The 19,649-nt window shown below is 41.3% G+C and overlaps 1 protein-coding gene across 5 annotated transcripts in view; it reads right to left on the reverse strand.

Moving 5' to 3' along the window:
• DOCK10 (dedicator of cytokinesis 10) overlaps positions 1-19,649 on the reverse strand; it is a 293,838-nt gene that overhangs the window by 48,943 nt on the left and 225,246 nt on the right. For all 5 annotated transcript variants that reach the window (XM_084847134.1, XM_084847133.1, XM_084847130.1 and 2 more), the window contains exons 26-34: positions 13,497-13,610; positions 11,591-11,662; positions 10,282-10,428; positions 7,943-8,026; positions 6,184-6,280; positions 5,720-5,764; positions 3,376-3,551; positions 3,151-3,267; positions 1,310-1,421 (exon numbers count right to left, since the gene is read on the reverse strand). In XM_084847134.1, coding sequence (XP_084703260.1) covers positions 1,310-1,421; positions 3,151-3,267; positions 3,376-3,551; positions 5,720-5,764; positions 6,184-6,280; positions 7,943-8,026; positions 10,282-10,428; positions 11,591-11,662; positions 13,497-13,610 — 964 coding nt within the window. The remainder of the gene's footprint in view (positions 1-1,309; positions 1,422-3,150; positions 3,268-3,375; positions 3,552-5,719; positions 5,765-6,183; positions 6,281-7,942; positions 8,027-10,281; positions 10,429-11,590; positions 11,663-13,496; positions 13,611-19,649) is intronic.

Below are 19,649 nucleotides of genomic sequence, written 5' to 3' on the forward strand. Positions count from 1 at the left end.
ACATACTTTGTTATGTATGGCTTTAGCTACATTGTCAGACACAATGGACCAAAGATCACTGAAGTGGAGAATGTTATTTAGTGCAATTAGTATTATGTTCTGAGGTAAGTACATACGTTAAGCAATATTTCTGTTATATAGTTTGGGCTAGGAGTAGTTTAATCTATTTGTGATTATGTATTTAAAACAGTTATATAGCATGATTCATATAGAATAAAATAGTCAAAAACAAAACCATAGGCAAAAAGGAAGCAGTAGATTAAAAAAAGCCAAAAGTAAAGAACACTTACAGAGCAAATGTAAGTTGGGAGGGAGGATTTCTGAGATGGGGAAGCTGCCACCTCCTTAGCCTTGCTAGCTCACTGTACCCAGGGTAGGTGTGACGTTTTCTTTTCTCCGCCTCCCCCCCCCCCCGCCGCATTGTTGTTGTTTCTTAAAAAACACCACTCCCATTGTCAGCCTGTTGCTCGGGAGCCCGATCCATTAGCATACCAAGGGGAAAGTGGCTTTGGATCATGCAGATCCAAGCCCTCCCCTGGCACACCCCTAGAATGCCTGGTTTTGGATCTCACTGCTGATGGGAACACCATCAGTAGTACTGGTACACCTGCAGAACTTTCTTCAAGCATATCGGGGCACCTCCGGGGTGCAGGTGCTGTCTTGCTAGCGCAGTGGCACTTTCGCCACATCCAGTGACCCCTGATCTGGCCTTTGGCAGGGGTTTGGCTTGATCTGCATAAACTGGTGGGGGGAAATTTGATCTATTCAATTCCCCCACCCCCGAGCATGAGTATTTATGGCCCTAAACACACAGAAAAAGATAACTCTCTTCCCCTGGACTATGAGACAAAGGAAACTTTAAGTAAATACAGAAACATTGTACAAAAATAGGTTGATATTCAATGGTTAGATACTGGCTCTTGTTTCATATAATCAACAGGGAATAGGATAAGATACTTCTCCAGATTATGAAAAGATAAAGTACTATCATGAAACAAGAGTAAAAGGCAATCAAAGTAGAATAGGACTGAATGACCAATTTAAAATATCCAGCAAACAGAAAAGTTTTGACCTGGTGACGAAATTATTGCAAGGTCAGCTTGAGTCACACCTCTATGGGGAGGGTGTTCCAGAAATGGGGTGCCTTATCAGAGAAGATTTTTTCTCTAGATGCCATGGGACAGATAGAAGGTAATTTGAGAAAAGGCTCCTCTGCAGATCTTATGGAAATAAAGAGAATATAAAAACTGATAATGAACCTCACAGTGGTGCAAAATAGACAGATCTCACTGTGCAAATACTTCCATACCTGCTATGGAGTTAAGAACATCTTTGGAAAAAGAGGTATCTACAGAGTTTGCATGTTTCATTGCTGCCTGGCTCTGAAATCCTCCAGCAGTGCTCAAATCATCTCTAGATCCCTGGATTTCAATGAGAATAGAAGTGGGGAGGGGGGGGGGGAGAGACAAATTTAGTTACTCATTTTATCACCTTCCAAAATCTGCCCTTTCATTTGATCATTTTATAATGACATCACTTCTGGCTTGGCTTTCTAGAACTGATATGACACTAAGCGTAATTCCCCCCAACCCCCAGCTTCTGCTGATTAATGCCAAGGAGGGCGTATCATAATTACTGTAATCTTTTGTATTTATATATTTACTTTTCTAAGTGCTCAGAACAATACAGATAAGTTACTGTAATACTTACACGAACCTGTAAGGTAGACTAGTATAAATATTTGCATATTATTGATGGCAGGACAAGGTGGATAGTGGCTTGTCTAAGACCACCTAATAAACTTACAAGTGAGCTAAGATTTGGACTGAGGGGTGCTTGGTTCATAGCCCTGACCAGCCACAGCAATGGAAGGAATGCCTTCGTTTCCTCCTCTGTTCTTCTGTCACCTTCCCTTCTAAGCTGAGTCAACTGGCTCATATGGGCACTCGCTACATGAAGCCAGCCAGTAAGAAGACATCCAGTGATTGCTTCTCTGTAAGTTGCTTGGTTGGGATGGGTTTGGCCCCCAGAGTTTAGGAAGTTTCGAGTCACTGACCTAGAGCTAACAGCAGTGGGGAATCTGCAATCTTAATCAGAATTGCTGAGAGGGGGAGAGGCTTTACCTCCTGCCAGAACAATCCTATCCACAGGTAGATTGTGCTTCTCCCAGCAGCCCAGCTGTTTGGTGGAGTGGAAGGAGCATGATCTTTCCCTGCTGGGTGAAGAGGGTGCTGCCCAGCAGGGAGAGCCTTTGAAAGCCAGGGGGAGGTGGTCTCTTAGATAACTTGATACAGAGATTCTTTCAGACAAGCCATCTCCAACAACAATTAGAACTCTGAGATAGTACAGTCATATGAAAGGACTATACCACAGGAGATAATGAATGCTTCAATCAACCCTTAGTTGCATTACAGTCCAATTAGAGTCACAGTAAATCTTCCTCTTGGCTTCATTATTTCATTGTAATTGCCACAGTCACCCATCAGCGTTTTAGAACCATGGCCCGATAATCCAGATGGAAGTGTGGTATAGGCAAGAAGCATCTATGTAAGTTTCTATGGAAGGTTTAATGTATGATTAATTAATCCATAAGAGCTAATGCAAGTTATCTGACTCACAGAAATGCCCCCAAGGTAGATATTTGATTGTGTAGCTCATTTAGGTGACTTCAGGCTAGTGAATTTGGGTCAACGTTTCTCAGAGTCAAATGACACATTATATTAATTGCATAGCTGAGGATAATCTTTTCTTTTCTTTTTTTTTACCCTACAGTAATTGCACATGGCCTTGATTTGGATCAGGACCACTGCATATCAGGAGAATTAAACCTTCCCCTGCCCCACACTGTTTTCAACCAAAAAATTGAGACTTTTTTCTTTAACTCCCATGCATGGGGGGAGGAAATTTCAGGAAAAAATGGTGGGGGTATTTAATCTTCCTACCCCTCAAGCACAGTGGTCCTGATCTAAATCAAGGCCACATGCACTTACTCTAGAGTTAAAAAAAGAGATTATCCTCAGCTACACACTACACAATTAATGTAACATGTAGTTTGACCCTTGCTTATCCACCAGAGGCATGCTTGAAAACAAAAATGTTTGCACCATGGCTGATCAAAAATTACTGTTTGTAGAAGCCTACATTACTTACCTGATTGGATGCATTTATGTTGAACAGAAACATGTCCTTCATAAATATCTGTGGCATGTTGTCCAAAAGCATGCCATACAGAGGCATATACAGGTTTGCTATCTTTGCCTGTTTCTCCTGAAGAAAAAGAGATTCAAAGAAATGGCTCACTGCAGACACCTGGATGGTAGACTTGAAAGGCTTGTTGCAATAGGCCGCGTGAGGCAAAGGGCTACCAGCTCTTACCAGCTCTGCATATCGGTCATCCAATGAATGTTTTGCCATGAGATTTTTGAGAACTGCCAAGGCCACGTGCCTGATATCCTGGTCTTCCTGGAGTGCAAACCCAACCTCTCGAAGAAGTAATCCAATTAAGAAATGCTTCCGGCAAAACTCGTTTGTCACAGTGTATTCCGGAATATCTTGATGAAAACAGGCAAGAGGCTCATTGTACATTTAAAACGTGCTGTATTCATGCTTGTCCAAGAATAGGATATGCTTCGAAGAGGTTTAAATGATTAATCATATTTATATACCACTTAATATTAAACAAAACCTCCAAGTGGTTTGCATACAACTATTGCTACACATTGCTATTATCCAGCTAACTATTTTTTTTTTAAATAAACTAATTCTGGCTTTATAGAGCTATTTTTACTGGGCCAGTCGTAAATAAACTAAACTACTGCTAATGAGTAATACAGCATTCTCCAACCTGGTGCTAAGGATATTGTATAATTGGAAAAAGTACAGAACAGGACAACTAAAATGATCAAGGAGCTGGAGCAAATCCCCTATGTGGAAAAGTTATAATATCTGGGACTGTTTAGCTTAGAAAAAAGGCGAGTAAGGGGAGACTTGATAGAGGTGTACAGAATGATGCATGGAGTGGAGAATGTGGATAGGGAGACATTTTTCTCCCTCTCTCAAAATACTAGAACCCAAAGGGGTGATCCCATGAAGCTGATTGGTGGGAGATTCAGGACAGAGAAAAGGAAGAACTTCTTCACACAGTTCATAGTTAAACTATGCAATTCACTACCACAAGATGTAGTGATGGCCACCAACTTGGATGGCTTTAAAAGGGGATTGGACAAATTCCTGGATGATAAGGCTGTCCATGGCTACTAGTCCTGATGACTATATGCTACCTCCAGCAGGCAGCATATCTATGTACACCAGTTACTGCGGAACATGGGCGGGAGGTACACTTGTGTCCTGCTTGTGGGTTTCCCATGGGCAGCTGGTTGGCCACCATGTGAACAAAATGCTGGACTAGATGGACCTTGGTCTGATCCGGCAGGGGTCTTCTTATGTTCTTAGATGTGTTGAACTACATCTCCCAGCATTCCTGACTATTGGCCATGTTGGCTGGAGCTGATGGAACCCAACATACAAAATATCTGGAGGGCACCAGATTTGGGAAAGCTGTGCTATGTTAGCCATGGTCTCAATTTATGTAAGGAAGGACTGATGGCTGGAGCCCATGCTGGGAGTTGTAGCTTAGGGGTGTTGAACCTTTTTCAGGCCGAGGGCCACATTCAATTTAGAGAAGCACTTGGAGGCTTTATTCCAGTTGTGGGCGGGGCTGAAGGTAAACAGGGTGGGGCTAAAATACCCCCCCTCCAGTATTTTTAGTTTAAGTGTTTAATGCCAATAACGAAGCCTTGGGAGAGGTATTTCAACCTTTTAGGAAGAGAAGAAAAACTGTGCTAAAGCCAGGAAACCACCAAATGATTGTTGGATGGGGGAAAGGGGTGTGGCTAGGAAAAGGAGCATCGTTATCTGGGAAATCCCAGAGGGATGGCTTTGGCCCCTGAGCCTCAGGTTCAACACCCCTGTGTTGAACCGCACAAGATCGGGCGAGTCTGGATTAATGTTTCTCATGTTGCAATCTTCATGAGTTATAGATTAGCAAGGGTTCAATCCTATGCAAGTTTAGTCAGAAAAAAGTCCCAAAACTCCCAGCATTCCCCACCCAGCCATGCTCCTGGCCCATGGAATGCTGGGAGTTGCAGGACTTCCTTCCATCTAAATGTTCATAGGTTTGCACCTTAAATTACATAAAACGGATACACCCACCATTTTAGCATGCAAGTGGACCTGTGTGGTAACGTTCTCTTTACCATTTGGCAGGATGTTACAGACAGCTCAGCTCAGGACAGTTCAGTTGACTATACAGACCTTTGTTAAAATTTTAAGGTCCTTAAGGGCACAATCCTATGCATGTTTAGACAGAAAAAAAATCCTATAACTCCCGGCATGCCTCAGCCATGCTGGTTGGAGCATGCTGAGAGTTATAGGAATTTTTTTCTGTCTAAATATGCATAGGATTATGCCTTAAAGCAATCAAATATTAACTATTTTTACAAACATTTTTGCCAGATGCAGGTGGGGGTTATTCTCATTCAGTTTTTCACAATACTGAGGCAAGTTTCCAAACTGATACTACTATCAGCATTTGGCTCAAGGTGAAATTATGGCTAATATTAAAAGTGCCAGAAATAGGATGCAGAAGCCCTGAATCCCTCTCCCTCTGCGGTCACATTTAGCTGACAATTATGGAAGCATAAAGCAATTTGAATCTTACCTGATGCATGAAACTGCTGTGTGGTTTCTGATGGGGTTGTTGGATCTTATGTGATTTTCAGAAATATAGGGGGAGAAGGGAAGACAAGGATTACATTTTTATATGATCAGGTTAACAATTGTGAAGGTAAGTTTTGTTTACATTACATGAGTTTGTTTACATCGCCTTTATTAATTGTGACACTAACATTTGTTTACATCACCTTACTTAACAGTGTAATCATATGCATGTTCATTCAGAAGTAAGTCTCCTTGTGTTCAGCTGGGCTTACTCCCTAGTAGGTATATAGGGGATTTCAGCCTAAATGTATATCCCACTCCATTCCAAGGCTCAAGGTTGGTAACATGAATATGTGAAGAGCCACCATAGCTTCTTTCACTAGGGCTTATCTCCATGTAAGTGGGTTTAGCATTGTAGGCAGTTTGTTTTGCCTGATAAGAAATAAAACCCCACGAAATCCTTACCTGGAATGCTTGCAGATCTCATAGGCAGGCACAAAGGAATGAAGTGTTCGTGGTTACATACTTCTTGAAGGAAGTCGAATTTATATTGGAACAAAATCTGAAATGGACAGTATTGATTGATTTGCACCCATTAATTGGGGACTCAGACATGTATTCATCTATCTGCCAAGCTTACATGAAATAGGAAACCTGCAGTCTGTTATGTAAAACACCACTTTAAAAAACCATAACCCTTTGTTTTCCTACTACTATAGGAAACTGTCGTTTCTCAAATTATGCCAATTTTGTACAAGCATTTCATACACACCAAATTTCAACATGGCCACACACAGGCTTATTTTAGATGTAATACCAAACTATTGTGCCTGGAAGGACCCATGAACTCATGTGTGTCCTCCTTTCCCTCTCCTCACATTCTGTGATTTCATCCTTCCCTTTCAGGTTCATGGCAAACAAAAGTCTAACATTACATCTTAACTGCCATGGTTCAGATATGGTTTATGCCTGTCCTGAAGCCCAGGATTGTAAACCAAGGTTGAATTATTATGGTTTAACATTATGTCTTAACTATGCCAAAGGCATCCTTTGAATACTTGTGTTTCTATTTAGAGACTGGATCAAATAGGATCAAACCGAAGCACAAGTTTTTACTAACTTAAGAACAATTAAGAAAGAACGCACCTTAGCCAGTTAAGGATTAAATGTGCTTCAGACTGAATGACTGGCTATCACTTGCTCATATTTACTAACTGAAAGAAGTCAACTGAGGAAAACATCATCAGTTGGCAGTCAAGACTGTTACATATGCATTTTTCACAGGCACATCTGCCTTTCTCCTCACTGACTGAACTTACAAGTGCTTTAGGAAATAATTACAAAATGAGGTTATGTTCTGCATCTTTACCCATATTAACTTTGGATGCAATTTGCCTCATGCAGTCTAATTAATCTATAGTTTATTAAGCATTAACAGCAAATTTATGGAAGGCATTATGCTGTGAAAAAAAATCAGGTACGTTTTCAGCTTATACAAACCTTTTTAGAGTAGACTTCCCCAACCAGGAGTCCTTCAGAGCTCCCATAATCTCTGGCCATTGCCCATGCTAGCTATTGCTGATGGCCCCAGGTAGTGGGAGACTGCTTTAAAGATTTTACGTCTCTGTGTTGTGGTGCAACAATGAAAGCCAGAACTATTTCTGGCAGCAAATCCATATCTGGGAATGCAGGTTTTTTAAATTTATTATTATTATTATTAAATAATATTATTAATATGTATTCTTTGGGAGAAGGCACAAGGTACATTGCAATAAATATAGAAATAAATCCCACATGTTGTGGGATTTCTGAGTAGCTATGAAGGGCCACATGGGAATCAGGTTGCAATATCCATCTTGGCATTTTCTACTTATTTGGGAAGCAAGAGCATTGCAGGAGAACAGACACGGATCACATCATACATGGCAGTGCTCGTAGTAGTAACACTTGTTAAGTATTTCCCTTATAAAGAAAAGTTCAATCAGGTCCAGATTTCTAGAGGGAAGGCAATGTGTTCAGTACATGTCCACAGAGTCTTGGAAGGACAAGGGGTGCACAGGATGGAGAAGTATAGCATGGCTGAGTTGGCTCTATTTATATTTTGGTAAGATGTTGTTTATCAACAATAAAAGAAAATAAATATCATGGAGAGACCAACTCTTCTCATACTGATTGTTTCTGTTGCAAAAGAACTGCAAGTTAATACAGACATCCATTTCCTTACCTTGTGGTCACCTGGTCCAAACATGCTTATATAGCTGTTGATCAGCTTAAATACAAATCCACGATCCATGAATGTGAAACAGCGCTAAGACAAAAATGAAATTATTATAATTATTCATATGGGAAAGGGACTTTCACAACAGAAGACAGGCAATAACGAAATAGGGTTATCATCATCCTGGCAAACAATAAACTGACTGTGGACCATATTCTGCCTCTGTGACCAAATATTCAAGTCAGTTGCTTTCAGGTCAACAAGAATGACAACTTGTGTAAGTGGCACTATGAGAATAAGAGATACTGCACTGCTTTGAAGTCATTACTTTAAATGTGTATCTAGCAGGTATGGCTCCCCCCCCCCCCATTTTTAATTAGAGTCGGCACAGAGAGCCCAATTTGGATCAGAACCCTAGTGTGGGGGATTAGGGGTGCTTTTAAGATACAGATCAGCCCCCTTGCACCTTCTCTAGAGTAAAACTGAAAAAGATGCAGCTGCTAGATACAGGTTAAATAATGTCTGTTTTGGCCCAAAGGTCCAGTGTAAACCAATATCTAGAACCCTAAACATAGGTTTAGAAAACTTGGATTCAAGTCCCACCACTATCCTACATTTAAAGTTGTGTGGCCTTAAACATTAGCTCCTAATAAACGACAGTGATCTACCTCACAAAGTTGTTGTGAGGCAAAGGTAACTGTGAACTGCCTCCTCCCTTAATCTGTCAAACAAAGAAAAGGATTGCATGGCTTTAAAAACTTCTTAAACTGTAATTGGTTGTCTAGAGCTCAAAGAAAAACCTGAGATGGTTTTACCCTTAAAGGCAGCCTAAAAAGATGTTAAAAAATATTAAAAAAATAAAGTTAAGATAAAGTACTTAAGCTTGTTGTATTGGTTGAATTTCTGGCTCTCATGCAATGTTAAAAGCTCTGTCAGGAAAAAAATAGTAACCCTTTAGTAAATTAGCCATTTTTAAAGTTTTAATAAAGGGTGGATCTACTTGCACCAGGAAGTTGACTGTTACATCTTGAAGTGCTCTAAAATTTGCTGGTTTGGATATTTTGGCAGGTTAAGTAGGCATAAACTATGCTCTTGCATTTTAATAGGAAGCAATTATTTTCTCACCAGTACCTGTAGAAAGATGCTAACTGTTGTCCTGTAAATCACTATTGATTTTGGAACTCCAACCATTGTTTGTTCATGATAGTCCTTTGTCCCCCAGACTACAGACTGAATGTCATTATAGAAGGAAGCTAAGAGTGGGGAAATTCTTGGTAGCTAGCAAGGAATCAGTTGCTGGTAATAAGAAAGTAGAAGGTGTGCCGCATTAATGCTTGATAGGGCTAGAAATTGGAGGAATTTAAATGTGGCTTTAACAGGAAGAAGTGAATCATACTGAAATGTAAAGGAAAGAGTTTGTTGAGAAACTATTTATTATTGGGATTTCTGGAGGGAAAGGGGAGGTGAAATATATAGGGTTGAGATGGAATATCTCCCCCCCTCCCCTGGCAACATCTCCCCCATTTATAGGGATTGGATTTGTGGAGGGGATTTCTGCACTGAGCAGGGGGTTGGACTCGATGGCCTTGTAGGCCCCTTCCAACCCTACTATTCTATGATTCTATGGATGGTGTTTTAAGGGCATTTTTTTTCAACTTTTCAGGGAGGAATCTTTCTGAAAGGTGTGGGAGGGCGCTCACCACTGGTGATAAGCATTTCTCTCTCCTTTCCTTTGCTATTTTTAGCTTTAATAATTGGTTTTGAATGCTGCCTGTGATGGTCAATGGTTCTCTACTCTGCAGATGCCATCCCCTCTCAAATGCTCCTGGAATGCAGCTTCTCCATAACATAGCATCATTTCAAGGGGGCTTCTGGGCAAAAACGGTGTCTCCCCAACCCGAATATCCCTGGAATGACGTTATGTCACAAAATATCAAACTTTCAACTTGGCACTAGAAATATACATTAACTTCAGCCTGTGATTTCTCAGCTGGCTTCAATTTGGTGGTGGCTAGGTCCTAAATGAGTAAAGGCCTATAAATACAAATGGTGAGATAGTATGCTATGTCTATACCAGCCTGCCTTGAGACCAGCTGAACAGCTTTCATGACTGCTCCATGCTATAGACAAAACACATAGTGCCATGCTATCTATCATGTGGATAAAAACTTCCAACAGTAGCATGTCAACTCTTCATGTAACGTAGAGGACCTACGTAGGTCCACATTATGCCAGTAGCATGGATCAACTTCCACTGTGTTTGCAATGACCTTGTGGGTCCTGTAACATGTAGATGAGACCTTACTAAGGCTAAAGAAAGGCTATTTGTGCGAAGGGCGTCTTACCTTCAGGAACCTGCCAACACTGTGGTTTGCATTCTTTGTCTCTTCAAGGGCATCTCGGTGTTTCCAAACAACATGATCCGATATGATCATTATGAGCATATCTAGCTCACTTTGGAATGACTCTGGAAACCTCTGAGAGCGTGGAATCTGAAAAGACAGCAGGTGACTTCTTTAAAAGTAAAAGTCAGTCCTGATGACACTCCTATTCCAAAGTGGTCCCTCCACATGCACACAATGTAATGAACTAAAGCCACAACCTTCAAAACTTTCAATACGAGAGTTGCACTGGTGAAGCTGGTGGGACTACCAATGAGTCAGTGATATGGAACATGTTCTTTCTAATTGGCAATAGGCTTATGATGGCATTAAGATCTATTAAGATAGGCTTATGACGGCATTAAGATCTTATATTATATTACCATATAATAATGGCATACCATTATTATATGGTAATAAGCCTGTACCATATTCAGGGCAGGCCTGCAGTCTGGATCAACTTGGTATGTCTCACATAGGTGTGAAATAATATGTTGGGAGGAACCAAAGGGCCATTATATCAGTTCTTCATAGGAGCCTGCTGATACCAGGTCAGACCACTGGTTCATAGAACTTAGGATTGTCTACTCCAGGGGTAGCCAACCTGGTGCCCTCCAGATGTTTTGGACATCCATTCTATGCCAGATACAGATTTGACTCTGCTGGCTGCTTGTCTGAATTACACCGCTTTTTTCTTTTCTTCAGAGTCTCACTACAGAGTTCTCATCAACAGCATGCTTGTTCACAGGAACTATATCTTCTTTTCTCCACCAGGGCAGTCATTACTACAGTGTAGATACTCCCAAGGAACCTGAGCCGTCAGAATTTAACTTGACATTGATTAATATGTTGCATACTGAAGAAGTTTTCAGATTTTGTTAACCCTGGCTAGTGGCAGGCTTAAGTAAAGGAAAACAGAGCACTTAAGAATACGATATTACAATGTGCATTTTTTAAGTGAAGGAGCAATGCCAGAGAACCAAACAGCCTTGTACCCAAAGTTGCTCCCAGCACTGTCAAACAAAGTGAAGGAAAGGCAGTGTTGTATGCTTACTTGCTCATGTTTGTCTTAGCAAGACACTCACAAATACATGCCTAGAAGAAGTCAGGCAGGGGGTTAACTGAACTATCTAAGACTGAGAAACAGAAGGATACAATGAAGCAATGTAATATCCTGACTGAGGTTCTTGGGAAGAAGAAAATATTTTAAATATGTGTACGTTTAAGTACTGATGTCTGCTAATTTATAATGAAGAGAAGCACACAGTCTTACCTGTACTCTGTTCGTATCCATCAAGTGCTGTGCCATTGATTTTATTATAATTTCAAAAAAGAACCAGGAGTGCTATTAAAATTTAAAAAAGAAAGAGAGACAGTGAGGCAATGTCATGATGACAGCAATATTTATCCTCCCTTACTTTACATTAAAAAAAAACAACAGAGTGACCTGCGCAATCTAATTAAGGGAGAGACCTGCACAAATATAGCTTTTCAAAAGGTCGACAAAACACTTGGAATATTTTCTTTGACCCGAGCAGCCCAAGATGCCTCCTGGTTTCCAGAAATGAAGCTGCAGAGCTGCTGGCATGATTATGCACGCTGTGAGAAAACTGACTTTCCTTTCCATAATCAGGGATCTAAACGAATTTCTGGCTTGCGTACGTGTAAATACCTAAATAATATACTATGGGTTGGATCCAGACTTGTGGCCAGCAGACTTGCAGCAGCCCTGGAGGAAGGAAGGGGTCAAGGTGGTGATTTTTGCAGATTCCTCCTCCCTCCTGAAGCCCCCCTCCAACCTGTTCCAGAGGTCTGGGGGACCTTCCAGAACAGTGTGGGGCATGGCACTTTGGCTGTAGGGGGAATAAGTGAAAATTACCACTCTGCCCTTTTCCTCCAGTGGAAGCCTCCACTGGATCTCAGTTGCCTTTGCAAATGGAAGGAGTCCTTCTTTTTCATGGAAGAGCAAGCCCGGGTCTAACCAACAAATTTCATTAAAAAACAACTCACTGAGTTGGTAACAGTCTCTATGTCATGTTCCCTTGGCCCCCACCTTCCTCATGCACACACACAAGAAAAGAGGCTTCAGTCTCATGCCTTTAATTCACTATCAACAGGTTAATTACAGAAGCAAATCCCCGAAGACTCTCAGGCTACAAAGGAATAACAGCAGGGAATCCAAATGGGAGCTACGATGTTGCCAGCAGTTTGAAACAAGAACTTGCTGGCTAGAATAACTTAGGGAGGGATGGCTCTCCCTTCCAGTGATGCTCCCCTACGTTGACCCTCACGCATCACCAACTCATCTGACCGTCTGAGCTCCACCTCTAACTTTTCCTGCTTCGCTCTGTGCTGCAGACTAGCATTCCTCAGGTTACATCCTCCCCCCTCCTGGATTCTCACGGAGGAGGGGAGGTGGCTTCAAGCCCAGCGATCTGGGTGCTAACGCCCTGAGAAGCACGCCCATCCATATCTGAACTGGCTGGGTAAGGTGCGTCCCCTGGTTCTTACTGTTCCCCTTCTCAATCTGAACTTGTATCTCCATACACTCATAATCGATCCTGACACTCTATATAGCATGTCACACTTCTACGAAGTGAAATGGGTTCTACAAGAAACAGTAGCCCTGTTCAGGCATGTAGATGCCACGCATGGAGTGGTGGCGGCGGCGGTGGGATGAGCATGCTCGTAGCACCCCACCTTTATTGCGATTCTTGTCGCTCTCCATATGTAGAGGGTGACTGTTTCGAGCAGAGAGACTCCTCTATCCATGGTAAATCAGGGTTCTAAATTGTGTAGAAAGTGTGAACGCTTTGCAAATGTCTGAACAGGGCTAGTATCAAACTGGAAATCTGTAGGTGAATACTCCCAAATCCCAAACTAAATGATCTAATCTTCAACTTCCACATTTCATTTCTGCATTTCTGATTGCATTTTTCAGAATTTGGAGCAAATTCTACATTGTGGTATTCTTTGATCAGAGGTTCTTCCAATATAGTTGTCTTTGAAAATCAAATATCATATCTCCTTGCTCTTAAATACTAACACCTCAGTCCAGAATCCCATGTGCATTCTACGCACACATGGTGCTTCAAAACAGGCGCATGTAGAAAATTGTAAATCTATCCAAAGTTTTCCAACATTTCTAGCTTGGGAAAAAGTGAAAGAGAAAGATTTACCTTTAAAACATGTTTCACTGTTCTTTGGTCATTTGACTTCAAAAGTCCAGTCATGTTCTTGGCTAGCTCCTCATGAACAGTCTTTTCTTCAAATGACTTGGTTTTGAATACATACTAAAATGGGAGGGGGAAGAGAGGAGCATTATTTCATAGTGTAAATACACAGAGAAATAGTAAAGAGAAAGTCAGTCTTCATAGACTCAATGACCCGGGTCGCATGACATGCCAGGGCTCACTGTGGGCTATTTAAGCCATGGTTTGCCATGGCATGTGCCAGGTGCAATTTGAATATGCAACGCCTGATTGGGGGTCATGCGAAGCCATTGAGGGTTATGTGAAGGTTAAACAGCCCTCACATAACCCTACAACAAGCCAAGGGTTATGTGAGGGTTGGGTTTGGATGACACAGCAACACCCTGACTGGGGGTTCCATATTCAAAATGGTGGCCGGCACACACCGCAGCTCATCGGTGGTTAAATAACCCACAATGGGCTGTCGTGTTGTGCGAACCAGCCCAATGTAACATTGATATCTGCCTGAGATTATACCTGACGGAAATAACAACAGTGTTGTGATGGCCTTCATATTAAAGGTACATTTTAAGCAGAACCTCTTGCACTGATTTCACACGCCTCCTTTACCAATAAAAGCAGAGAAAACAAGCAAGAAGAAGGGTATCAATTCAGAGCCCTCAGGTTCAGGAAGAGTTATATGCAGCCCAGTGAGATATTCATGGATAGGAATCATGTATGAACAGAGGCCATTCCTATAATCAGAATGTCTGTATCTTTCAGATTTACTAAACTGTATAGCGACCTTGGATTGCTGTTCAATGGTTAAATCAGGGGTGGCGAATATGTGGGCCTCAGGATGTTGTTGGACTGCAACTTCAGCCAGCCCTAGCCAGCATAACCAAAGGTGAGGAATGATGGAAACTGCAGCCCAACAACATTGTTAGGGATCTGTGATCGAAACTCTTGCATTACATATAGTTTAGCCCCAAGTTAAGAGGGCCACTAGTGAACAGGGTTGCAAATTCTGACTGATTAAGATGAATCCGTGAAGGCAAATGTAATCTGGTAAGGGTGAAAGTTAATTGCATATGCTTACTTGTTTTCGTGACTGTGGCTGCAATCCTACATGCACTTACCTGAGAGTAAGCCCCACTGAACTCAATGAAACTTACTTCTGAGTAGACATGTGTACTATTGTGTTGAGAATATTTCACATTCTCTGGGAAAATGTGGGTTTGTTTACCCATTCCACCCCCCCCCCCTTTTGTTCAAACACATGAAGATACTGGACCCTGCAACAAAACCAAGGGAAGAATCAACCCTTCAAATAAAGGCTATGTCAGGTTTTTTTTGATGTCTCTCTTTATTAGGCAAATGTGGCATGAGGTTATCTTCCCATGGCTGGTTTCTTTGATCAAGTCTCTTTTGAGATAGTTGGCTTACTGGAACTGGGCCAGATATCTTTCCCCTAATTAACAGCTGGGCCCTTTCTGTTCCAGTCTAATCAGGAGCAGGAGTGTGACTCCTTTGCCCTCCTCTTTTAGCCCTGATAAAAGGATGCGGAGTTTGTGCTCCTTCCAGACGGGTGTGTCTGTTGGTAGTTGGATGTGTTATTGTTCTGGACCTTGGCTCCCCTCCCAACAAGGAGGTGGTTGTTTGTAAGGCACTCCCTGGTGACTGATGTGTGGAAGTAGGCAGTGGAGGCTGGTGGCTCTGATTTCGGTGGGGTTGTAAATCCATTCTGGCTTTTAGTCAGAACCAGTCAGGATGCTAAAAGAGCTATCCAAGCTGCTGAACCAGGCCCCCAAAATAGGTTCAGCAGCTAGGATAGCTCCTTTAGAGTTCTTGCTGGTTCTGGCCGAAACCCTGAATGGATTCACAGCCCCACTGAAAGTGGAGCCACCAGCCTCCAATGGGAGTAAGATTGGAGCCTGTGCAGGTTAGATAAAGGCTGTTTCTTGTTTAATGTACCCTGTGTTTTCCTTTTGTCTCTGTAAAACTCTTTTGATAATGAATGCAGTTTTTCTTCTAATTTGGATGGGATGTGTGTGACTGAGGTTTCTGACCAAGATGCCAGGGAGACAGTTTCCCTTCCCCACCTGGCCTAACCACTCAGGAACACTACCAAGGCATTTGATCTGGGCCTTGGAGGGGAGAATTGCTGCAAAAAGGGGCTTGAGTAATCTCCAGTTCTGTCATAGCAAATATTACCTACCAACAAATGACCATACATATGATCCATTTGAACCAACATTCCTATATTATATACCAGCTTGCTACCAGAATTGTTAAGTGTTTGATGGGTGCAAATTTCCTAGAGGGTCTTGTCATTTTTTTCTTTACTTAAAAAAGCCAAAAGATTTTTTCAACAAGAAGGAATAACAACCCATTCAAAACATTCCAAGTGAGATAAAATAAACAGTGAAATGTGGAAAATATACTTTTAAATATTAAAGCATCACTTCCTCCAGCATGGAATTGTCAACATCTGCAATTATGTCGCACATGCACCATTCTTTTGTTCTAAATGTTAGGTATTAGCCAATCCAGAAATGTATGAGATGGAGTGACTGGCACATTTAGCCTTTTCTTGGAATATGGGGAGAGTGAGCAAACTAACCATTCAGCTCATGCTGTTCTGAGCATATCAGTTGGAGAATGCTATTAGCAACAACTAATTAAACACATACACATTCTTTTGTCATTTGCACCTGAACAATACTCCACTGAATTTTCAGATTTGCATTAGTGTCACTCTGAGCGCAATTTGGCTAATGGAATGTGAACTGTAAAAAGGGAATTATGTACTGTGTATGTTATGAAACAGCATTAAGCTTAACTAATCTTGAAATTGTTTCTTCATAAACCTTTTGTCACACACCCTTCTTAGGTTGGAACTGGATGTTTCAGCAGATGCAAGGCTGTAGCAGCTTCATGTCTCCTTCTCCTCTTTTTCCTGTAGTGGCTAGGGATACTCAATACAGGGTGTGACATCATGAGGCAGACTGATGACATCATGAGGCAGACTGATGACATCATGCTTTGTGTTGAATATCATAAAAAGGGAGAGAATGAGAACTGAGGCGTTGGTAGCAGCCCCATTTCTGATGTAATGTCAAGTTCAAGTCTTAGATTAAAACTAAGAAAAATAGTGTCTGAAGAACACTTTTGAGTATTCAAAGAACTTTACGTAAATTGGGCAGGGTCATTTTGCAAACTGAAGTAGTGCTATTGGAGCTTTGTCGAATATTTCCATTGCACAAGCCGTTGTACAACCAGTTGCACATTATGCTTGCACAACTGCTTGCACAAGGGTAATGCTCAAGCAGTTGTACAAAGTGTTGTGCCACTGCGCTTGTATGAATCTAACTTTAGCTGGATTCTCCTCTTGCAGGTTGTTCAGAACCTAGTTCCTGCTAGCGCAACACTATCTGTGCTAGCAGAATGATACAGTTGGATACTGCTCGTTATCTTGTTCTAATCCTTACAACAATATTGTATTATTATTCCCATACAATAGATGGGTGGAGGGGACGGAGAAGGAGTGGCTTTCTTAAGGCCACTTCCAACAGCCTTCCCCAACCTGGTGCCCTTCAGATGTTTCAGGTTACAACTGCCATCATCCCCAGCAAATAGCCATACTGGGTAGGGATGATGGGAACTGTAGTACAAAACATCTGGAAGGCACCAGGTTGAGGAAGGCAGACCTAGAGACTTCATGACAGCGGTGACAGTCAGAGTCCCTGGTTCACAGCTTATTCCCTTGCCCTTGACATTCTTCAGAATGTTTGTTAGCTATTTGGGTTGGTTACATCTTAAATTCTTCTTTCACATGCAGGGCAGTTTCTATACATAGCCTAAAATTCCTCTAGGTGAATCCTCATTATTACTAGGTTTTCAACCTTAGGCAAAAAAAGTAGTAGTAAGTATACAAAATTAATATTAGTCTAATAATCTTTAAAATGTTTCATGAATGCTATATGGGCTACAATTTGAAGGTAATTAGGAAACTTAATTTTTTTATTACAGTCATGGTATATGTATGCACTTTTTTACACTGATGTGTCAAAGAAGAACAGACATGAAAACTAATACTCTAAAGGTGCAATCGTGCCATAAGGCTGAACTCAATGGGACTTACTTCTGAGTAGACATGCATAGGATTGCACTCTAAGAGACCCAGATGGAAAAGGGATATGTGTTTTCTTGTCGCAAAAACGTATAAGTATTATAGCTGCAATTTATGTTATGTCACTTAGGCTTCTAGGCGCAAAGCCAAATAGAAAAGGATTTATATCCTGATACTTTATATTCCTGCTGGCCTATCTGCCTGCAATGACTACATATCTTTACGATTTGTGACATTTTACTAGTGCAGAATTCAGTAAATCTCAGCCTAAGCACTCATGGAATGTTGCCATAAGTCTTGGTATTATTAGGCTATTATTGTCTTTACATGTTTGAACTAAACACATCTCCTAATAGTAAGTTTACACACATATACTTATTGCTGGAAGGGTGCATTAATAGGGGATGAAGTGCATGGATCAAACAACTACTCCATATCACAGCTGGACCTTTCATTTCCATTCACATTACCTCAAACACAATGTTTTCTAATGGAGGCAGTCCACACATTCACTGTAAAGTCATCGAGTGTAAGGTAACTGAGCAATGAGTCTGGAGCCATGTGCATGCATGGGTGAATACGCCTTAAATTCACTGATTTGACTAGCACAGGGGAAGAAACCTGGTGCCCTCCAAATGATTTAGACTACAATTCCCATAGTTTCTCACTACTGGAAATGCTGGCTGTGGCTGATGGGCATTGTAGTCCTGGAGGACACCAGGTAGCCTATCCCTGGACTAGTATGACACAGCTGCGTTGTTTTACTAGAAGCCAGTGATGACTAATAGTGTCCTTTATTCGTTTTGTTCATGTTTCTAACTTTGGCACCAAGTATTCCCCAATTTTTGTATTCATTTGTTCGCAAAGGATTTTTAAACTGGTGCTTTGAATCAGACTATATGAGGCTTGACAAGTTCCTGAGAGTTTAAGTAATTTTTGTTGTAATTACTGTAATAATACAGTAGAGATTCTCATATGGAAATATGTTGTGTGAACGTGTTCAGTTCATTACCATCACATGTCACACCAAGGAACATGAAAGTCAGATTTGCAGATGACAGTTGGAAGCTGCAATTTTCTATTGTAAGCAATGCCCAAAGTAGGGTACAAAATTTCCAAAATCATCAAAATTGAAGACACCCAAATAAACCTTTTCATTCTCTTCCTTAACCACAGGAAGGCGTTCTACTCTTAAAGCATTATCAAGGGATATATATCTAACCTATTACTGAAAACCTCCAGTAAAGCAGGGTTCACAACTTCCTATAAACACTTATTCTACTACCAAATTTCCATGGTTAGTTTTTCCTAGTATTTAATCTAAATCCACCTCCCTCTAATTTAAAACCATTACTTCCTGTCCTATTTATTTGTGATTAAAAACATAAGAACAGAAGAAGAGCCTTGCTGGATCAGACCAAGGGTCCACCTAGTCCAGCATTCTGTTCACGCAATGGCCAACCAGCTGTCAACCAGGAACCCACAAGCAGGGCATGAGTGCAAGAGCACCCTCCCACCCATGTTCCCCAGCAACTCCATAGGCTCAATGGAGGTAGTTCATAGCCATCAGGACTAGTAGCCATTGATACCCTTTTCCTCCAGGAATTTGTCCAAGCCCCTTTTAAAGCCATCCAAATGGATGGCCATCACTATATCTTGTGGTAGTGAATTCCATAGTTTAACTATGCGCTATGTGAAGAAGTCCTTCCTTTTATCTGTCCTGAATCTCCCACCAATCAGCTTCTAGTATTTTGAGAGAGGGAGAAAAATGTCTCCCTATCCACATTCTCCACACCATGCATAATTTTGTAGACCTCTATCTTGTTTCCCCTTACCTTCCTTTTTCCAGGTTAAACAATCCCAGCTGTTGTAACCTTCTCTTATTATTGATACTCGGGTAGATCCTGAACACTATGTGATTGGGGGTGGTGGTGGAATTGCCTTATGGTAGGTAACGTTTATATCTGCTCTAATGTTTTTTAAGCCTATGTACACACAGCAAACTGGCT

This window comes from Heloderma suspectum, chromosome 3 (assembly GCF_057233095.1).
Source record: "Heloderma suspectum isolate Gila_16-S chromosome 3, 16-S_ref, whole genome shotgun sequence".
Classification (NCBI taxonomy): Eukaryota; Metazoa; Chordata; class Lepidosauria; order Squamata; family Helodermatidae; genus Heloderma; species Heloderma suspectum.